The 21,789-nt window shown below is 38.5% G+C and overlaps 5 protein-coding genes across 7 annotated transcripts in view; 3 read left to right on the plus strand and 2 right to left on the minus strand.

Moving 5' to 3' along the window:
* LOC103141398 (ryanodine receptor 1-like) overlaps positions 1-3,073 on the plus strand; it is a 46,902-nt gene extending 43,829 nt beyond the window's left edge. For both annotated transcript variants that reach the window (XM_016674100.1, XM_016674109.1), the window contains 8 exons: positions 65-125; positions 206-352; positions 445-579; positions 666-822; positions 1,325-1,389; positions 1,478-1,578; positions 1,652-1,703; positions 1,785-3,073. In XM_016674100.1, coding sequence (XP_016529586.1) covers positions 65-125; positions 206-352; positions 445-579; positions 666-822; positions 1,325-1,389; positions 1,478-1,578; positions 1,652-1,703; positions 1,785-1,880 — 814 coding nt within the window. In that variant the 3' untranslated portion in view covers positions 1,881-3,073. The remainder of the gene's footprint in view (positions 1-64; positions 126-205; positions 353-444; positions 580-665; positions 823-1,324; positions 1,390-1,477; positions 1,579-1,651; positions 1,704-1,784) is intronic.
* Positions 3,074-3,181: 108 nt separating this feature from the next.
* LOC103141410 (uncharacterized) lies at positions 3,182-8,395 on the plus strand. Of its 2 annotated transcripts, none has more exons than XM_007557055.2 (5): positions 3,182-3,337; positions 4,575-4,833; positions 6,306-6,339; positions 7,065-7,239; positions 7,332-8,395. In XM_007557055.2, exons 1-5 carry the CDS (start codon positions 3,295-3,297, stop codon positions 7,670-7,672), a joined length of 852 nt encoding a protein of 283 aa, XP_007557117.1. In that variant the 5' UTR covers positions 3,182-3,294; the 3' UTR covers positions 7,673-8,395. The 2 variants fall into 2 exon arrangements, with proteins under 2 accessions (XP_007557117.1, XP_016529599.1); XM_016674113.1 differs by having other exon boundaries at positions 4,673-4,833.
* A 3,174-nt stretch (positions 8,396-11,569) lies between these two features.
* sms (spermine synthase) lies at positions 11,570-18,062 on the plus strand. Its single transcript, XM_007557067.2, has 11 exons — positions 11,570-11,728; positions 12,821-12,941; positions 13,817-13,904; positions 14,053-14,117; positions 14,213-14,388; positions 14,639-14,793; positions 14,894-14,983; positions 15,288-15,402; positions 15,507-15,586; positions 16,458-16,573; positions 16,690-18,062. The coding sequence occupies exons 1-11, from the start codon at positions 11,683-11,685 to the stop codon at positions 16,718-16,720; spliced, it is 1,083 nt and encodes a 360-aa protein (XP_007557129.1). The 5' UTR covers positions 11,570-11,682; the 3' UTR covers positions 16,721-18,062.
* LOC103142186 (mucin-5AC-like) overlaps positions 14,395-21,789 on the minus strand; it is a 22,384-nt gene continuing 14,989 nt past the window's right edge. Inside the window, exon 8 of the mRNA XM_016674128.1 lies at positions 14,395-14,632. Within this exon, the coding sequence (XP_016529614.1) occupies positions 14,624-14,632 (9 nt within the window). The 3' untranslated portion in view covers positions 14,395-14,623. The remainder of the gene's footprint in view (positions 14,633-21,789) is intronic.
* The window catches only part of LOC103141429 (adhesion G-protein coupled receptor G2-like), a 12,605-nt gene continuing 8,727 nt past the window's right edge, over positions 17,912-21,789 (minus strand). The window contains exons 22-26 of the mRNA XM_007557076.2: positions 20,763-21,134; positions 20,104-20,387; positions 19,912-20,013; positions 19,646-19,777; positions 17,912-19,113 (exon numbers count right to left, since the gene is read on the minus strand). Of these exons, the coding sequence (XP_007557138.1) occupies positions 19,007-19,113; positions 19,646-19,777; positions 19,912-20,013; positions 20,104-20,387; positions 20,763-21,134 (997 nt within the window). The 3' untranslated portion in view covers positions 17,912-19,006. The remainder of the gene's footprint in view (positions 19,114-19,645; positions 19,778-19,911; positions 20,014-20,103; positions 20,388-20,762; positions 21,135-21,789) is intronic.

Consider the following 21,789-nt stretch of genomic DNA (forward strand, 5'->3'; position numbering starts at 1 on the left):
AATGGGTTATATATTTACGTTTCGACTGAAAAACGTAATTATTAAACCTTTTTTTATCTTTTAGGGTGACTTCCATTGATATCAAGTACCAAATCTGGAAATTTGGAGTTGTGTTCACAGACGGCGTAAGAAAATGAGTGATTGTATGTTTCGCTCTGTGCTTTATCCGTCCCCTTGATACTTTATTTCCCGTATTTCCCCGTAGACCTTCCTTTATCTTTGCTGGTACCTGGTGATGTCCCTGCTTGGTCATTACAACAACTTCTTCTTTGCCTGCCATTTGCTGGACATTGCAATGGGCGTCAAAACTCTACGCACTATCCTGTCCTCGGTTACACACAACGGCAAACAGGCAAGAGCAAAAATAAAAACATCAGAATGCATCTTTAGCTTTAGTCAGAATGTATTAATTCATCTTTTTTTTTTTTGTGCTGTGTGTTGCAGCTCATGATGACAGTGGGCTTACTGGCTGTCGTGGTGTATCTTTACACTGTGGTGGCTTTCAATTTCTTCCGCAAGTTTTACAACAAGAGCGAGGACGAAGACGAGCCCGACATGAAATGCGATGACATGATGACTGTAAACCACTGATTATTGGAAATGACGGCTGTTTTAAATCACATGTAACCTCCCAGTTTATGTTTATGAGGTTTTCTCCTGCGCAGTGTTACCTGTTCCACATGTACGTGGGCGTGCGTGCTGGCGGAGGAATTGGAGACGAGATAGAAGATCCCGCAGGAGACGAATACGAGCTATATCGAGTGGTCTTTGATATAACCTTCTTCTTCTTCGTCATTGTCATTCTGCTGGCCATTATTCAGGGTAAAATACATCCTGGATAATGGTTTTTAAATGTATAATATGTGAAGATCTTTTGGCATGGAGATGCACTTGAAATTGGCTGGTACTAGAATCAGACAGTTTTAGCCAAGCAGGTGTGGCAACACTCTTTGGCATGAATGTCGTTACTGAGGGAAGAAGGTTTAAGTTGGCAATTTTCGTAGGTATTTAAAAGAAAAAACAAAACAAGACAGGTCCAGGTTCATTCAGGTTTGGAGAACGAGATTTTGAGCAGATCTGTGTCATTTTCAGCTTTCAAATGTGTTTTGCAGCTTTTAATCATGGCCTCTTCTCTCCTCCTGATGCTTATGATCAGCAGCCTCTCATGACAGGAAGGGTAGAAAAACTGTTGTTAAATCGTATTATATCATAAGTCTTAAAGAGAAATCCGAAAAATCGGCAAAAAAAAACAACAACCTCTGAACGGATGTTTTGCATGCGACAGATTTTCAGCTACTATCACAATATGTTTAAAACCCTGCAGGTCTGATTATTGATGCCTTTGGAGAACTCCGAGACCAACAGGAGCAGGTCAAGGAGGACATGGAGGTACAGTTTAATACCGTTATTGCTGACCGATACCTTCAAGTACATTTGGGAAGAGTGTTTATATTCTTCATTGCTGATTTTTGTGCAGACAAAATGCTTCATATGTGGCATCGGAAGTGACTATTTTGATACAACCCCACATGGCTTTGAGACCCACACCTTTGACGAACATAACTTGGCCAACTACATGTAAGCATCTCTTCTGCATTGCATTTTCACAGGTGCAAATGAGAACAGATCAACATTGGAGTTTTGTTTTCAGGTTCTTCTTGATGTATCTCATTAACAAAGATGAGACAGAACACACTGGGCAGGTCTGTCTGACGTGTTTTTGTTTTCATTTCTTTTTAAATTCAGAATTTTTGAATTCTTGTTCTTGCATCCTCTGCTTGCAGGAGTCGTACGTGTGGAAGATGTACCAGGAACGATGCTGGGACTTCTTTCCTGCTGGAGACTGTTTCAGAAAGCAATATGAAGACCAGCTTTCCTAACTGGCAAATAAACAAAAAGTGTTTTTGGAAGGAAGGGAAGGTCATGCCTAAATCACTATTCTAATCAACCAGCAGGCCTAGCTGCACACTCACCTATGTAACACAATTTTTCTAATGTTCTTGACCCAAACTTCCCTCCCTGTCATCTGTATCATCTCTCCTGACCCGTCCTTCTCATTCCTGTTTTAGGACCACTCATGTCCATCCAGTGTGGTTTATTTCTAGAAGGGATTTTAATAGTTGCCAGTATGTAAGATTAAGTAAGCACACAATGCCCATGTATGTAATAACGTTAATAACTTCAGACGTAGCCATAATTTTTACATTCATTAGTTTTCCAAAGTACCCATTTTTACCGTGTGATTTCTTAATTTATTTCCAATTTGGTCATTTTGAAATGTTGGAGTTTTATTCTTTATATAACCTTACGTGTGGATTTGTAGATAAATCTGTAAGCTTTCACGTTGTATTTTGGATTATACTCTGTTACATCATGCCTACCTGCCTGTAAGCCATCGCTAACACTGTGTACATCATGGATCACTAGAGATGTGGCTGCAGCCTCCTTTTTTATTCAGCAAATGATAATGAATGGAAACTAAGTGATACTTGATTATTAGGTATTTTTTTAAAATGAGAAATTATTTGTACAGTCACCACACACCTACATACAGAAGATTATAAAACAGCACCTGCCAAGTCAAAATACCAGATTTTCTGATGTGAACACATGTAATTAGAATAAATCATTTTTTTTAGAAGTGTTCCTACTATTAATGTGTCAAATGTATTATAAATATGGTGTCAAAATCTGGTCATTATCCGATCCTCAGTGACACGCAATTTCAAGCGGGCGTTTGAAATTGACAAACGTTTTTAATACTTTAAAAAAAATGCTTTAGCATAATAATAATAATAAAAAGGCTGCAATAACATTGAATAAAACTAATGCTTTAATGAAATGGACCCCAGTAGCTGGACTGAATATAGAAATATCTCTGTTTACTGGATTAAAAGTAAATTGACAACTGTTTTTTTTTGTTGTTTTTGTTTTTATTTTGTTTTCATGTTTGCTGTGGAAAAGCAGCAAGATGACAGAGGTGATTTTCTGTCACAATATTGTTTATTTATATTCAACCCTGATTTTGTGTCTGTAAAACTGATCTGATAATAAAGAAGAACATGAGAAAATCTCTCTCTCCACTGACTCTGCACACAGTGCAACAGTTTGCGTGCGACAAATCATCACAACCCATTTTTACACCAATCTGCTGAGCTACGGCTCTGCGGCGTCCCAGCTGACCGAGGGGGATTAAGGGTGGGCATTAAAAACTCACATTGAATCTCATGTGCTCCAAACGTCCACAAATATTTCTCTCTGACAGCGCTGGACTGCGCGACACAGTCTGGAACCATGAATGTCTCGGGGATACACCACGGGGTGCTCAGGATGTACGGTGAGTAGAATCGGTGCAACATAGATCTCTGTACTTTAGGGGGGAAAATACAATCAAAATTCAGCTGTGGGAAAGTTTTGCAGTCTTTACCATAGTTTGTGTTACTTCAGATGTATGATGTCAAATGTTTTTAAATCATTTTGTAAGAAATTTTGAATTGTTCAGCATTAGTCCCAGTCATGACACATGTTAGTATGTTGTAAAGCCAGCTTTTTTTTTTTTACCGTAGCCACTAAAAGGTAAAGTTAAGTTGTCTTTTTAACTTTTCCTTACAATTTACTTACATATAAATAGAATTTGTGAAATGAGAAAATGCATGTGGATTGATCGCATTCAGCGTCCACAGCCTCCTGATCCTCTCTCCATCTGACTTTCTCTAATCTAATCTGGTGGGATGATGGAATGACACAGTGTTCGTTCTTTAATCCACATGTACATTGCACACGCTGCCACTGTGATCGCTGAGGCCACACCTAATACTTAAGGTTCACACGCAGCCTGGGAGCGTATGCAGTTTCATTTGCGTTGTCCAAACTGGAGAAGTGTGACCAGTATGGTCCTGAAGCCAGTTTTAGGCATAAGGGGGAGTAACTCAAATACCCAAAGAAGAAATATCAATTTGAAAATGATTTATGCTTATTCACCTCAGTGATCGACTCAATAAGACATTTTCCTTTTTTAGATAAAAGAACAGATCTTTGTCTTTAAAAGTCAGCAGATGAGAGGCCACATTTTGTTGTTTTTTTCCACAGCTGTCATCCTCATTTTTTCACAACTTCATTCCTTGTTTCTTTCACAACTCCATTTGTTCCTTCCTTTCTTTATTATTTCCTCCTGTCTTCTTTTTGTCTTCCCCTCGTGTCCAGACTTCCTATTGGTCCTTTCTCCCTCATGTTCTTTCTTCTGGCTTTTTTAAATGAATTTCTTAACATCTTTTCTTCTGTTCATTTATCTTGTCTCTCCTTCAGCCCCTCTTTCTATTCTTCCTTTCTCATTTTTTGTGTGCTTTGTTCTTTTCTTTCATCATCAGAGGAGATGTCACATCAGTAGTCAAACTTATAACATTTGTATCTTACAATTGGCAAAAATAACAGGATTTGGAGAAAATAACTGAAATTTATGATGTGAAAAAGTCAAAGTCTGAAAAACAACCTGGAAAGCTGTTCTTCGGGCATCTTTGTTCCAGCAGTTACTCAAAATGCCCCGTGTATTTTCATCTTTTCTTTTTTTCCTGAAGGTGGATTCATTTTCAAACAGTGGAAGAAACGCTTTTTGCGTCTGACTGCTGAAGGCAGTCTCTTCGTATGCCATGATGCTCTGTCTCCACCTCACCAGATTGTACTTCTGCAAAGTCACTGTGAGACAATTGTTGAAGGCAAGGAGATCCTGGACCTGCCAAAGTTACCTTCTGGAGCATCCAGGGACAGCTGCTTCGCTCTGATCCTCACCCAGAATAAGTACCTGCTGCTGCTGACTGACACCCCCACAGACTGCAGGTCAGACGGACCGTGCGCTTTTACATTGTCTTATTGGATTTGACATTAAATGTTTCTATTTTATGAAATTATGTTGTTTTTCATTAGGCAACATTGCTACATTTGATGAAATATTTATATTTTTTTAATTTAATTAATGGCATACAGCACACATATTACTGTATAGAAGACTACTTATTGTAGGTGAATATCATATTCTCATATTGGCACCCCTGATAAAAATCTGAAAAAAAAAGCCTTCAAATAATGTAATCTTTCAATTATCACACATTTTTTTTAAAAAAAAATAAGATTTTCAATAGTAATTTATGAATATCTGGTTTCTTTTGGATAAATTATGGTTTCTTGCCTGTTGCCTTGCCTGAAGGTTCTGGGTTCGATTCCCTGCCCAGGGTCTTTCTGCATGGAGTTTGCATGTTCTCCCTGTGCAGGCATAGGTTCTCTCCGGGTACTCCGGTTTCCTCCCACGGTCCAAAACTATGACTGGTTAATTGGGCTCTCCAAATTCTCCCTAGGTGTGAGTGTGTGTGTGCATGGTTGCCCTGCGACAGACTGGTGACCTGACCAGGGTGACCCGCCTCTCACCCAGAACATTAGCTGGAGATGGGCACCAGCAATCCTCCCGACCCCACTAAGGGACAAGGGTGTACAGAAAATGAATGGATGGAAGATGCTGGTCCTCAACCAGATCGCTTTGGCCTCCATATTACCTCTGGATCCCAAAACCAGGGTGCTAATCCCACATTAGCTGCCTTAGACTCCTTGACTGTTTTTAAAATAGCTCTGCAGAGGGAGCAACGACACACAACCACACAACATGCCTGAAAGATGCAAGATTTCTCATTTACTTACAGTAGTTTCAGCAATAAGAGGCACAATGTTCCTCCTTTTCCCAAATTGGGGGGGTTGGTTTACAACCTATTGTCAAATCACAAGCAGTCGTGTTTCATAAGATCCCACACAGCTTCGCATGGGAGAGTCACATTCAATGGCAGCGATTGGGATTACCACCTGTGGATTGGGATACAATGGGTGTCTGCAGCATTACCATTTGGTTGTGGCGAGTTAAAGCAGGATGACCTGTGTGAAGCCAAAACGACACTAATACTGCACAAAGGAGGGAATTTCAGTTACCTGCTCTTCAAAAGTGAAACAACAAGAAAATATGGTGAGAATGAGGCAGAAGTAGCTTCTTCTATCTATCTTATCTACGTGAAGAAATTGCGACTACAACATAGCTTAAATTTGCCCTTGTTAACAGCCAGAGCAATAGTTAGAATGCTAAAATGACTAAAATTGTGACAAACACTTGTAGCAAGAAGTCAAATGTATTTATTCAACCTGGTCATTAGCATGGGTTTCCAGTAATTGAAGAGGCATTCCATCTTTTTTCAGTGCATCTAAATGCATGTTTTGATTTTTGTGCTGCTTTTTTTGAAGCTAACAGAACTTTTTTTTTTATCACCTTTCAGTCAGTGGCTAAACGTGCTGAAGAAAGTCAAAATGGTGAGTTATAGTCATAAAAATAACCTTCCTTTAGATGCTTCCCAGTATTGGCATGGTTCCATCTTGCATTGCCTTAGCCATCAAAATGCAGCCTGCTTACAGAAAGTAACAGTTGTAACTCTTATGCAAAGGACATAGATGTGTGGTACTTATTTAACAGCCATTGCATAAAAATGTGATGACAATTTGCGAGAAAAAATGTGCAAAAATGAGGAACAAAATACTTCCAAAGCAAAGTCCAGTAATGTTCTGTAACAGGCCTGAGGAGTTGAGTATATACTGAGTGTTAAAGAGTAATCAGGTAATTAGATTTCAAAGAAATGTTAGAGATGGTAGGGATTACAAATTATTGTATTGTTTATCACGTAAAGGGAAAAAAAAACATAACTGTGACTAATCATTGAGATGACAGACTTTAATGTTGTAATGTGTGTATAAAAAATGACTTCAAGGTTGATTTTCTTACTATCCTTCAACTAACTGGTTCCATGGGAGCACCAATGTTTGTCCATTTATTATAGGATTCAATGTAAGGTATATGTGTACTAAAGTAATGCATCCAGCAGTGGTTGAATTACAGTATTTGTGTTTGCCGTAAGACTTGGTATTAACTTTAAAATCTCCAATCAGTTTTTTTCGCTGACCAATATTTCTGTAGATTAATGTAAGAAATTTCATTTCTCCTGCCATCTTATTACTGTTCTCCTTATTACTCTTACCTACAGAGTCTGTCATCGCCCCTCAGCCCTTGTAAGCGCCATCAAGTTGTTCCCCCACGCATTACTCTTCAAGACCTGGTCCCCGAGCAAATTCTGGACAAAGATCCACCAACTCCACCTGTAAGTGACACGGAGGCACCCTCTCCAGGACCGGCAAGCAACACTTCTCCAAGGGAGAATTGTGAGTTTAGACATTACTTTCATGCATTTTGTTACAATAAAGATAAGAAAAAATATATGAAATGATCTTGAAAAAAACGCTTAATCCAACAGGCAGAAATTTCCCTCAGACAAAGAATTACAGACGGGGTGCGCAGGCTGTGGGATGCCTGCGTCACGGCACTCTCAATAATGCCCAAGCGATGAAGGCTGTTTATATGCTGATGGGAGGGGCTGCTGCCTCCTCTGCCTTGGGTTACCTCGGAGCATGCTCATCCACTAATCTGGACGTCAAAGCCGACCTGGCTGCCAACACGGACTTCACCGGCACAGGACCTGTAGGGGCGTACGACCTCGGTGGCTCCTCTCTCAACTCCCCCCATTTCAACAGTTTTGACTTTGAGGTGGGGGACTCTGATTTTGATGCTTTTGACTGTGGTGGGTTTACTTTTTAAGAAGCCATGCCCTAGATGAAAATAGATGGGAATATTGCAAAGGATTCCCTTTTTTTGTTTAGTTTTTTTTTTTTTAAATCAAAGTGAAAAATTCAAATGGAGTCTTAGAGTTCAGCCCGCTTTTTGCTGAAAGCCGGTTTAGTGTTTTAGTGTTGCACGTTTGCCGGGTTTAATGGGCAGAGGAGACAAATGTTTCACAGTGGTGAAAGGATGAACAGATCTGAGTGATTAATCTAAAGTGGATCACAATGAAGAACTCCCTCTCACTGCCATGTTGTGTTATTCTTTAAAACACAGATACCAGGCCAGAAAGCTATATCGTTGTGCTTTTTTTTTTTTAATGTGTGTCTCTTTGATTTCAGGCTGTTTATGTTGTGAATATTATTATTCTGTTTTGTCTACAACAGCGTTAGTACATTTTAATAAAAGTCAGTAATCTGTCTCTGTTACACTGGTGATGCGGTCTATTACATGAAGTTTAAGGAGCGTTATTGTATAACCCTCACTGGATTAAAATTGGTCTGCAGGAGAGTTTTGATTTAGTAACCTCAGACACCAGAGAAACCACAGAGCTCATTTAAAACGTTTTGTTTCCTCACAGCTGAATTGCTTCACTACAGCCAACCACTTGTTGTCATCCGGTGGGTCTATTGTTTGTTCCATGAAAAAAAACTTGATGTGAAATAATTTATTTGAAAAGAATAAAGCTGGTTTTGGAACCTTGCTGCGCTTGTGTTTTCTCATTCTTTATTTAGCAAATGATGTATGTGCAAAGTCGTAAAACGTCTGCTGCATCATGTAGCACTCCCGCAGAGAGATATTTGAAACATGCACTGATGATTTAAATTAAGGGACAAAAACAGTGATATGAAATCAGGTTGCCTGAATCTCAGTTGTGTTGTTTGCATGAAGGGCCCCCTCGGAGGGCTGTGTAAGGATTTGGTTTTTTTCTGGGTATTAATTTAAGTGTCTGTGTCTATTGAGTCTCTGTGTTGTCCTATCTACCCCTTGATTGCTCCCACCTGTGTCTCGTTTCCCTGACTGTGTGTATTTAATCCCACCTGTCTTCCTTGTCTAGTTGTCTTGTCAAGCTGTCTGGTCTTTTTTTCTGTTCTGCCATCAGTTGTTTGTTGATGCCAGTGTTTGAGCTCTTAGCCTTTTGCTCATTCTGTGCTGCCTGGACTTTGGATTTTTGTATTGTTCACCATTAAATCATCATTCTCACTCAACAACCTGGGTTTATCACATCTTCCTCACCACCTCATAACGCAAATCATGTCCTTCTGCTGCCCAACAGCAAGTTAAAATGCAGTAAGTTATCTGAGATGACTCAAATTCAAGCAATAATACATAATCCAGTTAACACCCAAGATGAAAGTAATGATGGTTAAGTGTGCAGAATGAAATTATTTTGACAGGTATTTGTCCAGCGAGGAAGATGACGTTTGGAGAAATGTTGGCAGTAAATGACAACACATTCTCCACCCCAAGGATTCACAAAGGCTCTGTGGGAAGCCCAATCTGCATGTGGTTTGCTACACTGGTGACAAAAAAAATGCTAGTTTAGATGTGAATGAATTGTTTCCTTCCTTGCCTACTAATGTACATGTGTAGCAATACTCCTTGTTCTCTGGACAAATATGTTTGCAAAATATCAGCAAGTCATGCAGTGGTTATCTAAATCATATTGGGAATTGATGGAAGAATCTCGCTTCTACACACACGAACAGTCCATGTTTTACTAATGAGGGCTTTCACTGAACTATAGCGACGTAAGCTGCCAAAACACCATCTGTCACACCACTCGGACTCTAACAGGAACGTGCTGTTTGGGCTTAAAGTCTCTGAAAGCCAATGCTAAACAGGTGGTGGACGGGAGAAGTTAAAATACAAAATTACAATCGGATCGAAGCTGTAAAACACGGTTGTCTCAGTGGTTCAGCTAATTATTGTAAATGGATCCATGGGGAAAGTTGATTGAAAGTTGATTGACGTTAATGCTGGACATTAATCTCTGAAATTTAGCAATCTTACAAATCTCTGGTAGCAACAGCAGATTTAAGAATTGCTACATTTTAAACAATAGGGATTTAAAAAAAAATGTGGCAGAGCTCACTGCTGTTCCAAATGATCATTGTACGTATGGAACGTCAGATTACCTTTTATACAGGCCGAACTCAATAGGCAGAAACATTCATTTAAAATTGTTAAATATATCTGTAAAAATGATGATTCTGGACGATTGCTATAGTTCTATCAAGATATATAATAATTCTGGAACCAAAGTAAGAGAAATTGTTCCCTTAAGATAGTGAATAAGCTCAGGTTTACTCCAGTATCAACGCTTTATTACAGTTTTCTTGAAAACTATTACCAGTTAATGTTTTATAACTCCACCAAACTGTAGTAGAGTGATAAAGGAAAAGTACAAATATATAAGTAAAAATAATTCACTCTTATTTACAAAGCAGAGATCTATGATTTTCGCTCAACAACGTTTTCTAGACATTTGCAAGAATCAGAACAACAAGCAGATATTTGTTACAAGCGCTCTGATTCTGTTCAGTCTGTTCTAACAAGGCAACAAACGTTACTATCTAATACACCAGTGGTTAACACTTGGAGGTGTCACATTTCAGATTTTCCCCAGAGATCTGGGAACCGGCATCTCCAGCTCAGATAACCAGCATTGTAACTCTTCGATTAGAATGTTGACAAAGACCAAACCTTGAACTCCATCCTTATTTCTATGCGATACCTCTGGCATCTCTGAACCCTCACTAAAAACCAGCAAGAAATACAGTAGGCTCACACATAAAGCTAGCTGCATGCACTTTTCACCCTTCTTCACAGTCCAGTCTGGTAAATTCACTAAGCTTCAATTTGTCTGTGATGACACATTTGTCCACTGGGAACAAAAACACATGTTAGTTGTTCATGCTCCAGCCTCCTTCACAAACTTTGCAACAAGCTCACCAATAGCTAATCCATACACAAACACGGATTCATACACACAACAAAATCCTCTGTTAGGGCCTTTAAAGGCGACGGATGCCGTGTGGCATTGAAACGTCAGGTGGCATAAACCTGTCTGTGCTCTACTACCCACACAGGACCTGGACCTGTCACCTGGAAGATGAGTCATCATAACCTACGATTAATAACCTGTGTGGCTGCACACAGGTGATGACACATCAGTGGCACATCGCTTCATGTGTTTAATAGTCTTCACTTTGAACCAAGATGCCCTATGGGTGTTTACTAGAACTCTGCTTCTGGTAAAGTTTCATTTTCTAACAAGTATAATTACTCAACACATTCTGTAAATTCAAAGTAAACACGGAAATAAATGTTCATATGCTCAAGGAATATGTTTTTTTCCTACAATAAAATATCCTCAGAAGGCAGTTGCAATCATATCAGAATTTTTACATGTCTTGTAAAATGCCTTGAGATGAAATGCTCTAATTTAACGCACAAAATGTTAAAATGCATGTGAAGGAAAAACTAATCAACAAAATTGTATTTTATAAAACATATCTTACAAAGTAATTATGCCTTATAGATAATTCTGGCTTTACTCTTAAGGTTGAAAACCTATTGTGAGGGTTAATGTTTGCATTTTCTTCTGACATCTTGTGAATGTTTTCTAACAGGCCAAAAAGAAAAACAAAAAACAAAAAAAAAAAAAACACCCTGCACCTACTATTTTCTAAATGCACTATCTAAAGCAAATACCAAAAAGTATTTCGCAAAGATCGACATTACACTACAATGCTTTTTATGCACCAGTTAAATAAAAGACGTATTTATTTTAAGCGCTGTTGATAGTACAAGTCCTAAAATCGTGTATTTAGGACTCAGTCGCTGGTCTCTCAGTCTGGCTCCGCCTCTTTGGCTGAGTGTGGTGCGAAGCGGCAGCTGCAGTGGTAGCTGGGCCCTCCCTCTTTCCCTGCAGATAAGTATTCGCAGCCCGCTATCCCAGGCATGGATGTCGGTTGCAGCGAGACATGGCAGTGCGACATTATACTCTCGACATTAATCTCTCTACGCCAGGTAAGATGCTTGGAAAAAGACTCCAGAAATTGCGTGTTTATTCAGCTTACGGCCCCTGTAGCCAAGCAGCGTGTTAGCTAGCCGGCTGAACAGCTAATATTGACTCGCTAGTTTGTAATTGCCCTTCAAAACTGCAGGTTGGGAGTGATTTAGACGGAATTCAGCTCAAGCATGTTCGGTAAATTTTGGTTTGAAGGGTAAAGTTAATGTGGATAAACATTTTTACGTTTATGTGCTGCTGCTTGTTGTTCACTTGAATGTTATGTGGGATTTTCTTGCAAATTTCCAAGCCACTAGTGAGCGGCTCGATGCTTGTCTTGCTAACAATGTGAATAAAGCATGTTCAATTCTGCGCTGTCGCAGAGGAAATGGTCCCTCTTCCGCCATTTTTGTAGTTTTGCTTATGAAGGCTGAACTGACTCCAAACCCTCGCTGTTAAAAAAAAACATTTACAAGTACCAATGTCGCAACAACTGACCATATTTAAAAGTAAAAATAACCTGCCATTGTGCTATTATTGATGGAAATTTTTAAATTAAAGATATTAGAAATATTTTTTAATATATTAAAGTACATTTAGGAGACCCTTTTACATAATTTTTGATAAAAACTACGCATGGTATTTTATAGATAAAATACAAATTATGTACAATTATTCTTAAAGCAGTGCTTCTCAATTCCAGTCATCAGGCCCCCCCTGCTCTGCATGTTTTAGATATGCCTCTATACCAGAACAGCTGATTCAAATGATTGCATGACCATCAAGTACTGCAGAAACCTGTTAATCACCCAAATATTCAATCCAGGTGTGTGGCAGAAGGGAAACGCTTAAAACGTAGCCCTACAGCTGGCTTATGCTCAGCAACTGAAAACATGCACCATGAAATAAATTTTTATACGTGAGTTATAAAATGAGGAAGGCATACATTTAAAACTACAAAAAACAATTTATTCTTCTCTCCGTAACTGTTTACCTGTAATTGAAAAGTCTATCTATGACAAAAAGGTCATTATCGATTCAGATGTGACTTTATTAATCGTACTAATGTGCCAGACTGCTATAATTTTTTCCATGTTTCTGTTCGTCTCCAGTCGACTCGGCCTCTGTAGTGCCTGGTCTGCTGTCCATATTTCATGAGCAGGAGCTGACAGAGACTATCCATGACACAAATGGGCATGGATATCTAGCTACATTTGTCGGCAAGAATGGGCGGTAAGCAAAGCAAGAAAGCAACTATATGACACTGACGTTGAAGTATCCAGAGCTTATAGTCGTTTCTAAGCTGTCAAATTTTAAACCAAAAACAAGTTGGCAGCAATTTTAACATCTCCTGTCGAAGTTTAATTAGGTCAGTCTAGTGAAGTTGAATGAAGTTTTATTCCTCACTTTTCAACATGCTTTTCTTTGGTGCCATCTAGTGGCCAAAAGTAGGAAGTCTAGCTTGAATACACAACTTACTCTGCTGCTTTATTGTGACTGCATGAGGTATTGTCATTGTGTTGCTTTGAATATTTAAGATAAAAGAAATGCTATTAAATGAGCTTTCCAACAATGTGCAGTAATTGGCTGTGTTTGACAGTCATTTATGTCTCAGTTCTAAATCTTGCAATAAAAAGTTTAACTCCCACTTAAAGTGGTTCTGACTTGGCTGTCAGTTTAGACTGATTCTTTCTCAGAACCATCTAGGAACGCCCAGGTTAAATACTTGAACTGTTTTAGTTACTGGGTGTTTGAGTAACTTTTTAATCGGAATTGAAAAGTACAATTTAGAGTATCCTCTGTGAATGAAATCCTTGACTCTGAAGAGGATTTAGTGATGTTTGAGTCCTCCTCTTCTAGAGGGTATGTTCATAAATTGAAAGGTAAACTGAGAGGACTCTTTGTTTTAGATTTATTTTAAATATTTTCTTAAACTGATTGCATTAGTGGTAAGCAAGGTTGGTCTAGGGTGAATGTTTGACCTTAAACCTTCAGGCTACCGTCTCTGTTGGAAGAGTGATGGGGTTAGATGTTTTATGTTATGGGTGGAGTATCATTTCACCAATAAAAGGCTTTATAAGTTTGCTTTATGAAATCTTGTTTACCAGGCTCGTCGTTCTGCGTGTGCACTCCCATGGGCTGGTCACCATCGATCTGCAGTGTCACGAAGATGATAACATTGCACAGCTAGACAATGTAAGTGATCAAAATGAAAAACACGTGGAGTTTTCAATATTATTGTATTTCAAGCTTGTCGTGGCATACAGTTTTAAAATGCAAGACTTGATGGGAAGAACAGCTATGCACAGACATTTATTATTTTTTTTTTTCATTTCCTCCACAGCTTTTAAATGCACTGGAAAAGAAGTTAAAAGTTCTGTTAAATGGAAATATTACAAGGATTAAAAGGTGAGGGTCCTGGTTCTCATGATGTGTTTCCATTTGGGATGTTTGAAGACTTTATTTCATCAAGGATCTGTCATTATTTTTCATTTTCCCTCCAGGCTTCCAGCCTTAGTACGAGGAGCAAAAGTTGACCGATACTGGCCCACAGCTGATGGCAGGCTGGTGGAGTACGACGTTGATGAAGTGGTTTACGAAGAAGATTCTGCATACCAAAACATAAAGATATTGCACTCACGGCAGTATGGAAATATCTTAGTCCTTGATGGAGATGTCAGTAAGTATTTATATAATAAACTAGTACACACAAGAAAGCTCATTTAGACGTCTGACTCTTTTTAAAAATATTAACAGAAGGCAACAAAGGGGTCAAATGGACGGCTTGTGTTACATTTATGTTCATTAATTAATATTTTTTTTATTGTGGGCAAATGTGGCCATTAACTTCAGCTTCACTCAGGATAGCTTTACACAAAATTGCATCTTGTTATTAATTGTATGTAACTGATGTGTTAATGTTGCTGCAGACCTGGCAGAAAGTGATTTGGCGTACACACAAGCCATCACAGGTAATGGAAGAGAGAATTATGCAGGGAAGGAGGTGCTGATATTAGGAGGAGGAGATGGAGGCATCCTTGCTGAGTTGGTCAAACAAAAGCCAAAGATGGTCACCATGGTGGAGATATCCTTTTGAGATTGTGTTCTGTTTTTTTCTGACTTTAACACCCAAAATGAAAGTAAGTCGACATCTTAACCTGACTCCTCCTTGACGAGGCATGCACATTGACCAGAAGGTGATCGATGGGTGCAAGATGTACATGAGGAGGACTTGTGGCAATACCCTGGACACCCTGAGGGGCGACTGTTACCAAGTGAGTGCTGGGAAATTAATGATCTATTGGGGAAAATTCATTGCCATCTCACAACTGTGATGCAAAATAGTTTGGTACAAGTAATGTTATTATTTGCTTCTTTAGTTTAAATATTCTTTTTAGCATTGTTTAATAACTTTGAATAGAAATTTTTAACAATGTATTTATTGCTGTTTGTATAAAACCAGAAATTCTGACTGAGGTACTTTACAATAAAAGTTATCTGTAGAGCAAATTGTGAATGTTGAATACCTAAAAGTAAATGTCAAAGATTTTACCGTCCAACATGTGGTGTTCATTGCAGATTCTGATTGAAGACTGTGTCCCCTTGCTGAAGAAGTATGTCCAGGAAGGAAGAACATTTGATTATGTAATTAATGACCTCACTGCAATCCCAATATCTACTTCACCAGAAGAAGGTTCCTGCATATCCATTAATCCATTGCACACGCTGTGGCTACTTACGCATAATATAGAAAAGTCGGTGTTTAGTCTTTTCTCTGAAACTGTGTGCTCTCTGCAGACTCTATGTGGGAATTTCTACGTCTCATCTTGGATCTGTCGGTGCGTGTCCTGCACCCCAAGGGGAAATACTTTACACAGGTCAGTTGGGGTTTTTTTGCAGTATCTGCACAGTTTAGAGTGAAGCAGTCAAGCTTATCAGAGTCTGAAAGCTTTGTCAAAAGATGTACCATCTTAAGAGAAACTGGCAAATTTGCTCCAAATGACAAAATGTATGTCTAAAGACTTTTCTGTTTGTTGCGATTAGGGCTGAAACGATTCCTCGAATGATTCGAGTACCTCGATTACTAAAATATTCGTTTACAACAGCCCTAGTTGCGATTAACAATTGGAAAACAATACACAGTAAACATGTTTGACAAAAACCAACCAGCCAACTTTCAAGCACAACGGTGATGATTCAGGGTTGTTTAAAAATATTAACACAATATAGTCTAATCAGAGGCTTCAGACTTTAACCCAAAATGATCAGTTACTAATTTGTTCCAATGTATGTTGACTTCATGCTTTTTTTTTTTTTTTTTTTTTTTTTTTTTTTTTTTTTTTTACCCCCTCCCCTAAGCACAGTCAGGCAATTTTGCAAATGAAGTATTACTTCAAAGTAGGGATGCATAAAATTTTACTGATACATTTCACAACCTTTTCAACAGCTTGAGAAAGACCACACACAATTATTCACCACTGTTTCTCCTTTTCAGTTAAACTCCCACAATCCTCCTCTTCATCACCAATACCGTCATATGACGAAACAAATAACATAACCAAACGCCTCCATTCAAATGGCAACAAGATGGAAATATCAGTTGCTAATATCGGCCCAATTTTATTTATCAGATCAATTCCGATAAATTGAAAAATGACTGATATATCAGCTGATACCGATATAGAATGCAGTTAATTTTTTTTTTTTTTATGTGTGCATTATAACTTTTTTCCATTTTTATTCCATCAGGGTAACAGCGTGAATCTGAAAGAGGCACTGAGTCTATATGAAGAACAGCTGGGAAAGCTCTCATGTCCTGTAGATTTCCAAAAAGAAGTGGTGTGCGTACCCTCCTACCTGGAGCAGTATCCTTCATTTTTACCGCCCAGTCATAGGTTTAAATCATGACATGCAGATCAACGCGTCATAAAAACAGTAGTATCATAAAGACTCTGTTTGTGGCCCTTAATAATCTTTTCAGATGGGTTTTCTACACTGCGTGGAAGAAGTGAAGACTTCCAGTTTTCTGAGCAGCTGGAATGCGAACGTTTGAATTCCCTTCTGCTTTTCACTTGGGCTTGAATGTGTGGTCTGACTGAACATGACATGAACACGGAAGGCTTGGAAAACGATTATTAAATAGTTACTGACTTGTTAGGTTTTTTACACCAACCGTTAATGTAGATCTTAAAGTGTATCTGTTAACTGCCAACGTGCTGAGGGACTGTTTCTTGGGTGATTTATTGTGACTGGATCCAACTTTCAGGATCTTCTTGGATATAAACAGAAGATCCTGTTTACTCTTAACTGATTGAAAACATCATTGCTGTGTGTGTTTATTTTCTTGAGTTAATACAATGAGTTTTGTCAGAGTCTGAAGGAATTGGGCTGTTTGAGGTTGAGACCTCATCTTAATGCTCTGTTCCTAAGCTTGATCATCCCGGTGAAGTAAAACAGAGGAAATGGGCAGACCTCAGTGTGTCCATTGCAAATGCAGCAAACTTCTGTTTTGTGATGGTGAAACACTCCACCCTATTTTAAGCCGGTTAATGTGAAAAGGAACATGCAAAGGTTGCTGTAAATTCAGTCTGATATTATTTGAAGGTGCACATGAATAATTATCAATGCCATTGAATCCTGCTCCTTAGGTTTTGATTTATCACTGTTTGCTGCAACTATTTTTGTGTTAATGGATTTGACCTTGACTTGCATGTCTTCTGAAGAAACTTTTACAATTTATAAACACTGATCTGGTACACTGACAATGTTGTAACTTTGCCCACCATATGTGTGTGAATCTGATGTAAGTTTAAGCTTTTTTTTTTTTTTTTCTCCTTTTGTTTCTGCCACTGAAATACGATGCAGCTCTTTCAGTCTGTATCAAGGCAGTGTGGTTCATCCTGATGAGTGCTAAGTGTTGTAGTCCAGGTGTGTTTTAAAAGGGAAATTATTCCTCATTGTTGCCATCTGTGCATGTGCTGGTTTTGATCTGTTTTTAGCACCTTTGATTTCTCCTGATTAAGTATATTGGGTGCGTGCTGAAGACTGTGAATGTAGCTTGCATAGATGTACAGTACACAGCACATTAGATGGACCCTCTGGGACATTTATTTATTCAAACAAACTCACCAAATGCTGTTCTGATAAACTGTTTGACCATCTGCAATTAGAGTTTTGAGGAAAATGGCTTGTTTTTTTTTTGCCCCCTTATGTTTCATATGTATAGCAAAAATACCAAATGTTTGGAGCTGTAGAGTAAATATGTTGCAGCACACATTGCATTGTAACAACTGGGTGCTTCACTGCTTGCATTTATGTAAAAAAATGCTGAAATAAACATAAAAATGGATATAAGCCTCTTAAAGCCAAGTCGTGCTTCTGTCTTGGCTGCAGCTCATGCAGACAGGAAATTTCCAATGTCATCCTACTTTGCTAAGCTTCTGTTGTGCTTCAGTTTTCTTCTGTTACTTTCAGTGAAATTGTAATTTAATATGCACAGAGAAATTGTTTGACGTGTTTGCAACTGCTGTTAATGTTAGCCTGAGGATGGCACCATACTCCAGATGGCTCCGTCACACAAAAGGTCTGAAGCATAATATGGTTTCTCAGCAGACAGACTTAAGTTGGATCCAACAAAACTTAAACAGAAAGCTTGTCTTAAACTTTATAGACAATTCTGGGGTTTACTATTTGATTAACAAGCGGGTAAAGGGAGATTTGAGTGATTTATCCACTGTTTCAGTGTTGGTGATTTACAGCAGCAGAATAAAAAAACTTGAAGTCGGTTGACCAACATGACTCGGATTGCCCTTTTTTGGCAAATATTTAACTTTGGGCATTCATATTTCAACTGTTTAATATGAGAACTTTTTGGATACGTGTGGGATTTTAAAATGTGCTGCTATTGGATTATCTAAACTAAAGGCATATCTCAGTGTCAGTTCTTAGATTTGAAAAGGGAACTCCATAAATCACAAATACTTCAATGACATAAAACGTAGTTTATTTATTGCTATATGAACTTTAATTTGCTTTTTGAAAGCAATAGATGTAAGGTGCATAAGATCATTAAATCTAAGATGCACATTAAAATGTTATCTGAAGGTAAATAAATATGTATATTAAAGATTATGTAAAAAGCACAAAAAATAGCTTTAGTGTTTTAAAAAAATATATTCAACTTTAGACTTAGAATTTCTTAGAAATCAGTCAACTAATACATGTGACGGAAATGAACAATACATATTTTCTGGTAAATTACATTTTATACAGGCAGTTAACGGGCTGCTCTCTGTGGGTCAGGACCCCCGTCGACTCCGGAGCTGCTGTCTGTTGATCTCGTTGAGAACCACATCTGTCCTCGGTTCTTCGTCAGCTGTAATTATTCTGTCTTCAAGTGGATTTCCTGCAATGTACATGTTGGTAAATAATAGTTATTAAACCTATCCACAATTATAAAGATAGACAGGTAAAGATAGACAGAAGGCAATACTTCATCTCTTATCCAGCAGCTTATTTCTTCAAATTTGAAGTACAAGCAGAATCCTGTTCATACATATTCAACACATAATGATCATGTTGAACTGCCACCTGAATCTTGGAGCTACTATTTTTTGCTAGTATACCATACTGGACCTACTGGTCATGTCTGGTACCTTTCTCCAGAGGTCATGCTCAGTGACTATCCATAGGACAATGATTCAAAACGATAAAATTATTGCCAATAACAATGGTAAATATGATTTAATGTACAATTGTTTTCCAGACAGAATGACCTCAGATTAATATTTAATTCTGTGTGCGATAATTCAGCAGTAATATTTATTTTCAGGTATTTTACACATCCTTAGAAGGAATGCCAATGCATGTGGCGTGTTGGGTCAGTCAAAACCTATCACAGAAGACATAATGTTGTTAAAGTAGGAATTCTTGCTTACCAATGCCGTTCATCTGCCCTGATGGCGTACTGGGCAGAAAAGTGGATCTGGACGGCCGACTGCTTTGTGAGGACGTAAAGGAGGTCAGAGGAGACTTCTTTGCGGTTTTCTGTGTTGCAGTCCGACTCCATTCTAAAAGAATTACGACATAAAAGAAAATGCAATATATAAGACAATAAAAAAGGTATTTTATTATCTTTAAAAAAATGCATTGAAAACTAGCTTACGAGTTTTAGATACAGGTGCACATTTTCATCCAGACTCACCTGAGTTTTCTGGGAGTCTCATACTGCCGCAGCACAGGTAGGTCCTCCACTGCCTTCTGACGGTTTCTTTCGCCGCACAGTGGAACACAAATATGAAGAATCCTGCAAAATGCAAGAAAAATCTTTGGGGATCAGCAAAGTTTTTAACTTACTCTTTTGGATACAGGACAGGTGTAGGGTTCAACAACTCACCTTGCAGGGAATTAAAGATGGCAAAGAGGTACATAAATGCCAGATTAACAGGACCCCACGCAAAAAAGGCAAATCCCCACGTGAGACCTAGGAGGAGGGTGATCCCGATCACGCTGCGTGCGTCCTGCGCCGTGCTGCGGTGCTTGTTGTTATGAGGATTCTGTTTTTTTATCCGGTGCAACTGGACTAAGACCACACCAAACATGATGATGTTGAAAATGAAAATCACACCGAAGTAGGCCACAACTGCCACGTAGAAAGCGATGTCGTTTCTTATCCAGCAGCTGCAAGACAATAAGGAGGAAGAGTGAATAAGCTACTCATTATTAGTGATTTCATATGGAAGTTTAAACAGGGTTTTAAAGGGTCTAAACCTTAATAAATTAGAGAAGTATTGTAAAGAGGAGAGGACACAATTCTTCCTTAATAATGTAGCTTTGGGCCTTATTTGTGTATCATGAACTGAGATTTTAAATCCAATGATGATAATGTAATTTTGGACTCCTGAGATCAAATTTGACTCATTTTAACTTTTTAAAGACCAGATCATTCTTATTCATTATGCCCTGACACATAAAAGCTACACTTGAAAGTGGCATGCTTTATTTTCCTGTGATTGTAGCTGTGAGTAAAACCCACTTTCAGCTTACTCAACTTACAAGTCGTCACTTGTTCCATCTGAAAACTTTCCATAGGACATGAGGCCGTAGTTGTTTTTGTCAATCGCAATCACAATGATGACCACGAGCATTGGGACTCCCCAGCCCACCAGCGAGAACTTCAGCATGTAGTGGGATATGTTGTCATTGAAGACTTTCACGAGCGCGTAGTACATGTGGACCCCCTCGAGCCCCATCCAGGTGAAGGAAACCAGCAGGAAGTAGTGAAGGAACCAGGCCGTGGAAATGCAGAGGCCCACGGCTTTGGGATAAAGAGCCAGCCAGGCATCCACCAGGAAGACCAGGTTGAGCAGCAGAAGAGCCAGGCAAAGCTGGATCAGAATTTTGGATGGGATGTCTTTACGCAGCTTTCTGTTGGGGTGAAAGGATTTAGACGTCAATCACTGATACATCAGTTGTTAAAAGTTGTTTTACATGCTAAAATTCTTTTACCTTTCCGCATTTTCTTCAAATCAAACCGCTATCGTCAGTGTGATTTACTGAGATTTGACGTCAGACTAATGCTAATGGATTTGCTCTCCCAAATAAAAATCTGAAAACTTACACGTTGGCATTTAGCGTCTTTCAACCCTGTCGAGAAAAGTCGAGCTCATCCCACTTCCCCATGCTGGAGATTTTAGTTTAATAATAACAATAAATAAAGCTATCTTTAAAACTAATTGCATAGGTGACATCAAGACCCAACAGTAGAGTCAGACGGTAATAAAATTAATCTGGTTGTGTATGTTGTTATTGTGTCCTGCAAACTTTGCTTTAATTCTACTTTTTTCTATTTAATCATAAAAAAATCATAGGCAGAAAGAGAGTCATGGAACAGGAAGAGCAGGTTTCCTGAAGAAAGGGGAAGTTTCCAGCCTGCATGTGTTTAAAAATAGTTCAGAGTACTCATTTCAAAGCATTAAAGGTTTAAAGAATAAAATCTAAACATTTTGAGTAATTGGATAAAACCCAGAGTAAAATACTTAAATTAATAATGATAACTTATAATTAAGCCAATAATTAATAT

Source organism: Poecilia formosa, unplaced genomic scaffold (assembly GCF_000485575.1).
Source record: "Poecilia formosa unplaced genomic scaffold, Poecilia_formosa-5.1.2 Scaffold3, whole genome shotgun sequence".
NCBI lineage: Eukaryota > Metazoa > Chordata > Actinopteri > Cyprinodontiformes > Poeciliidae > Poecilia > Poecilia formosa.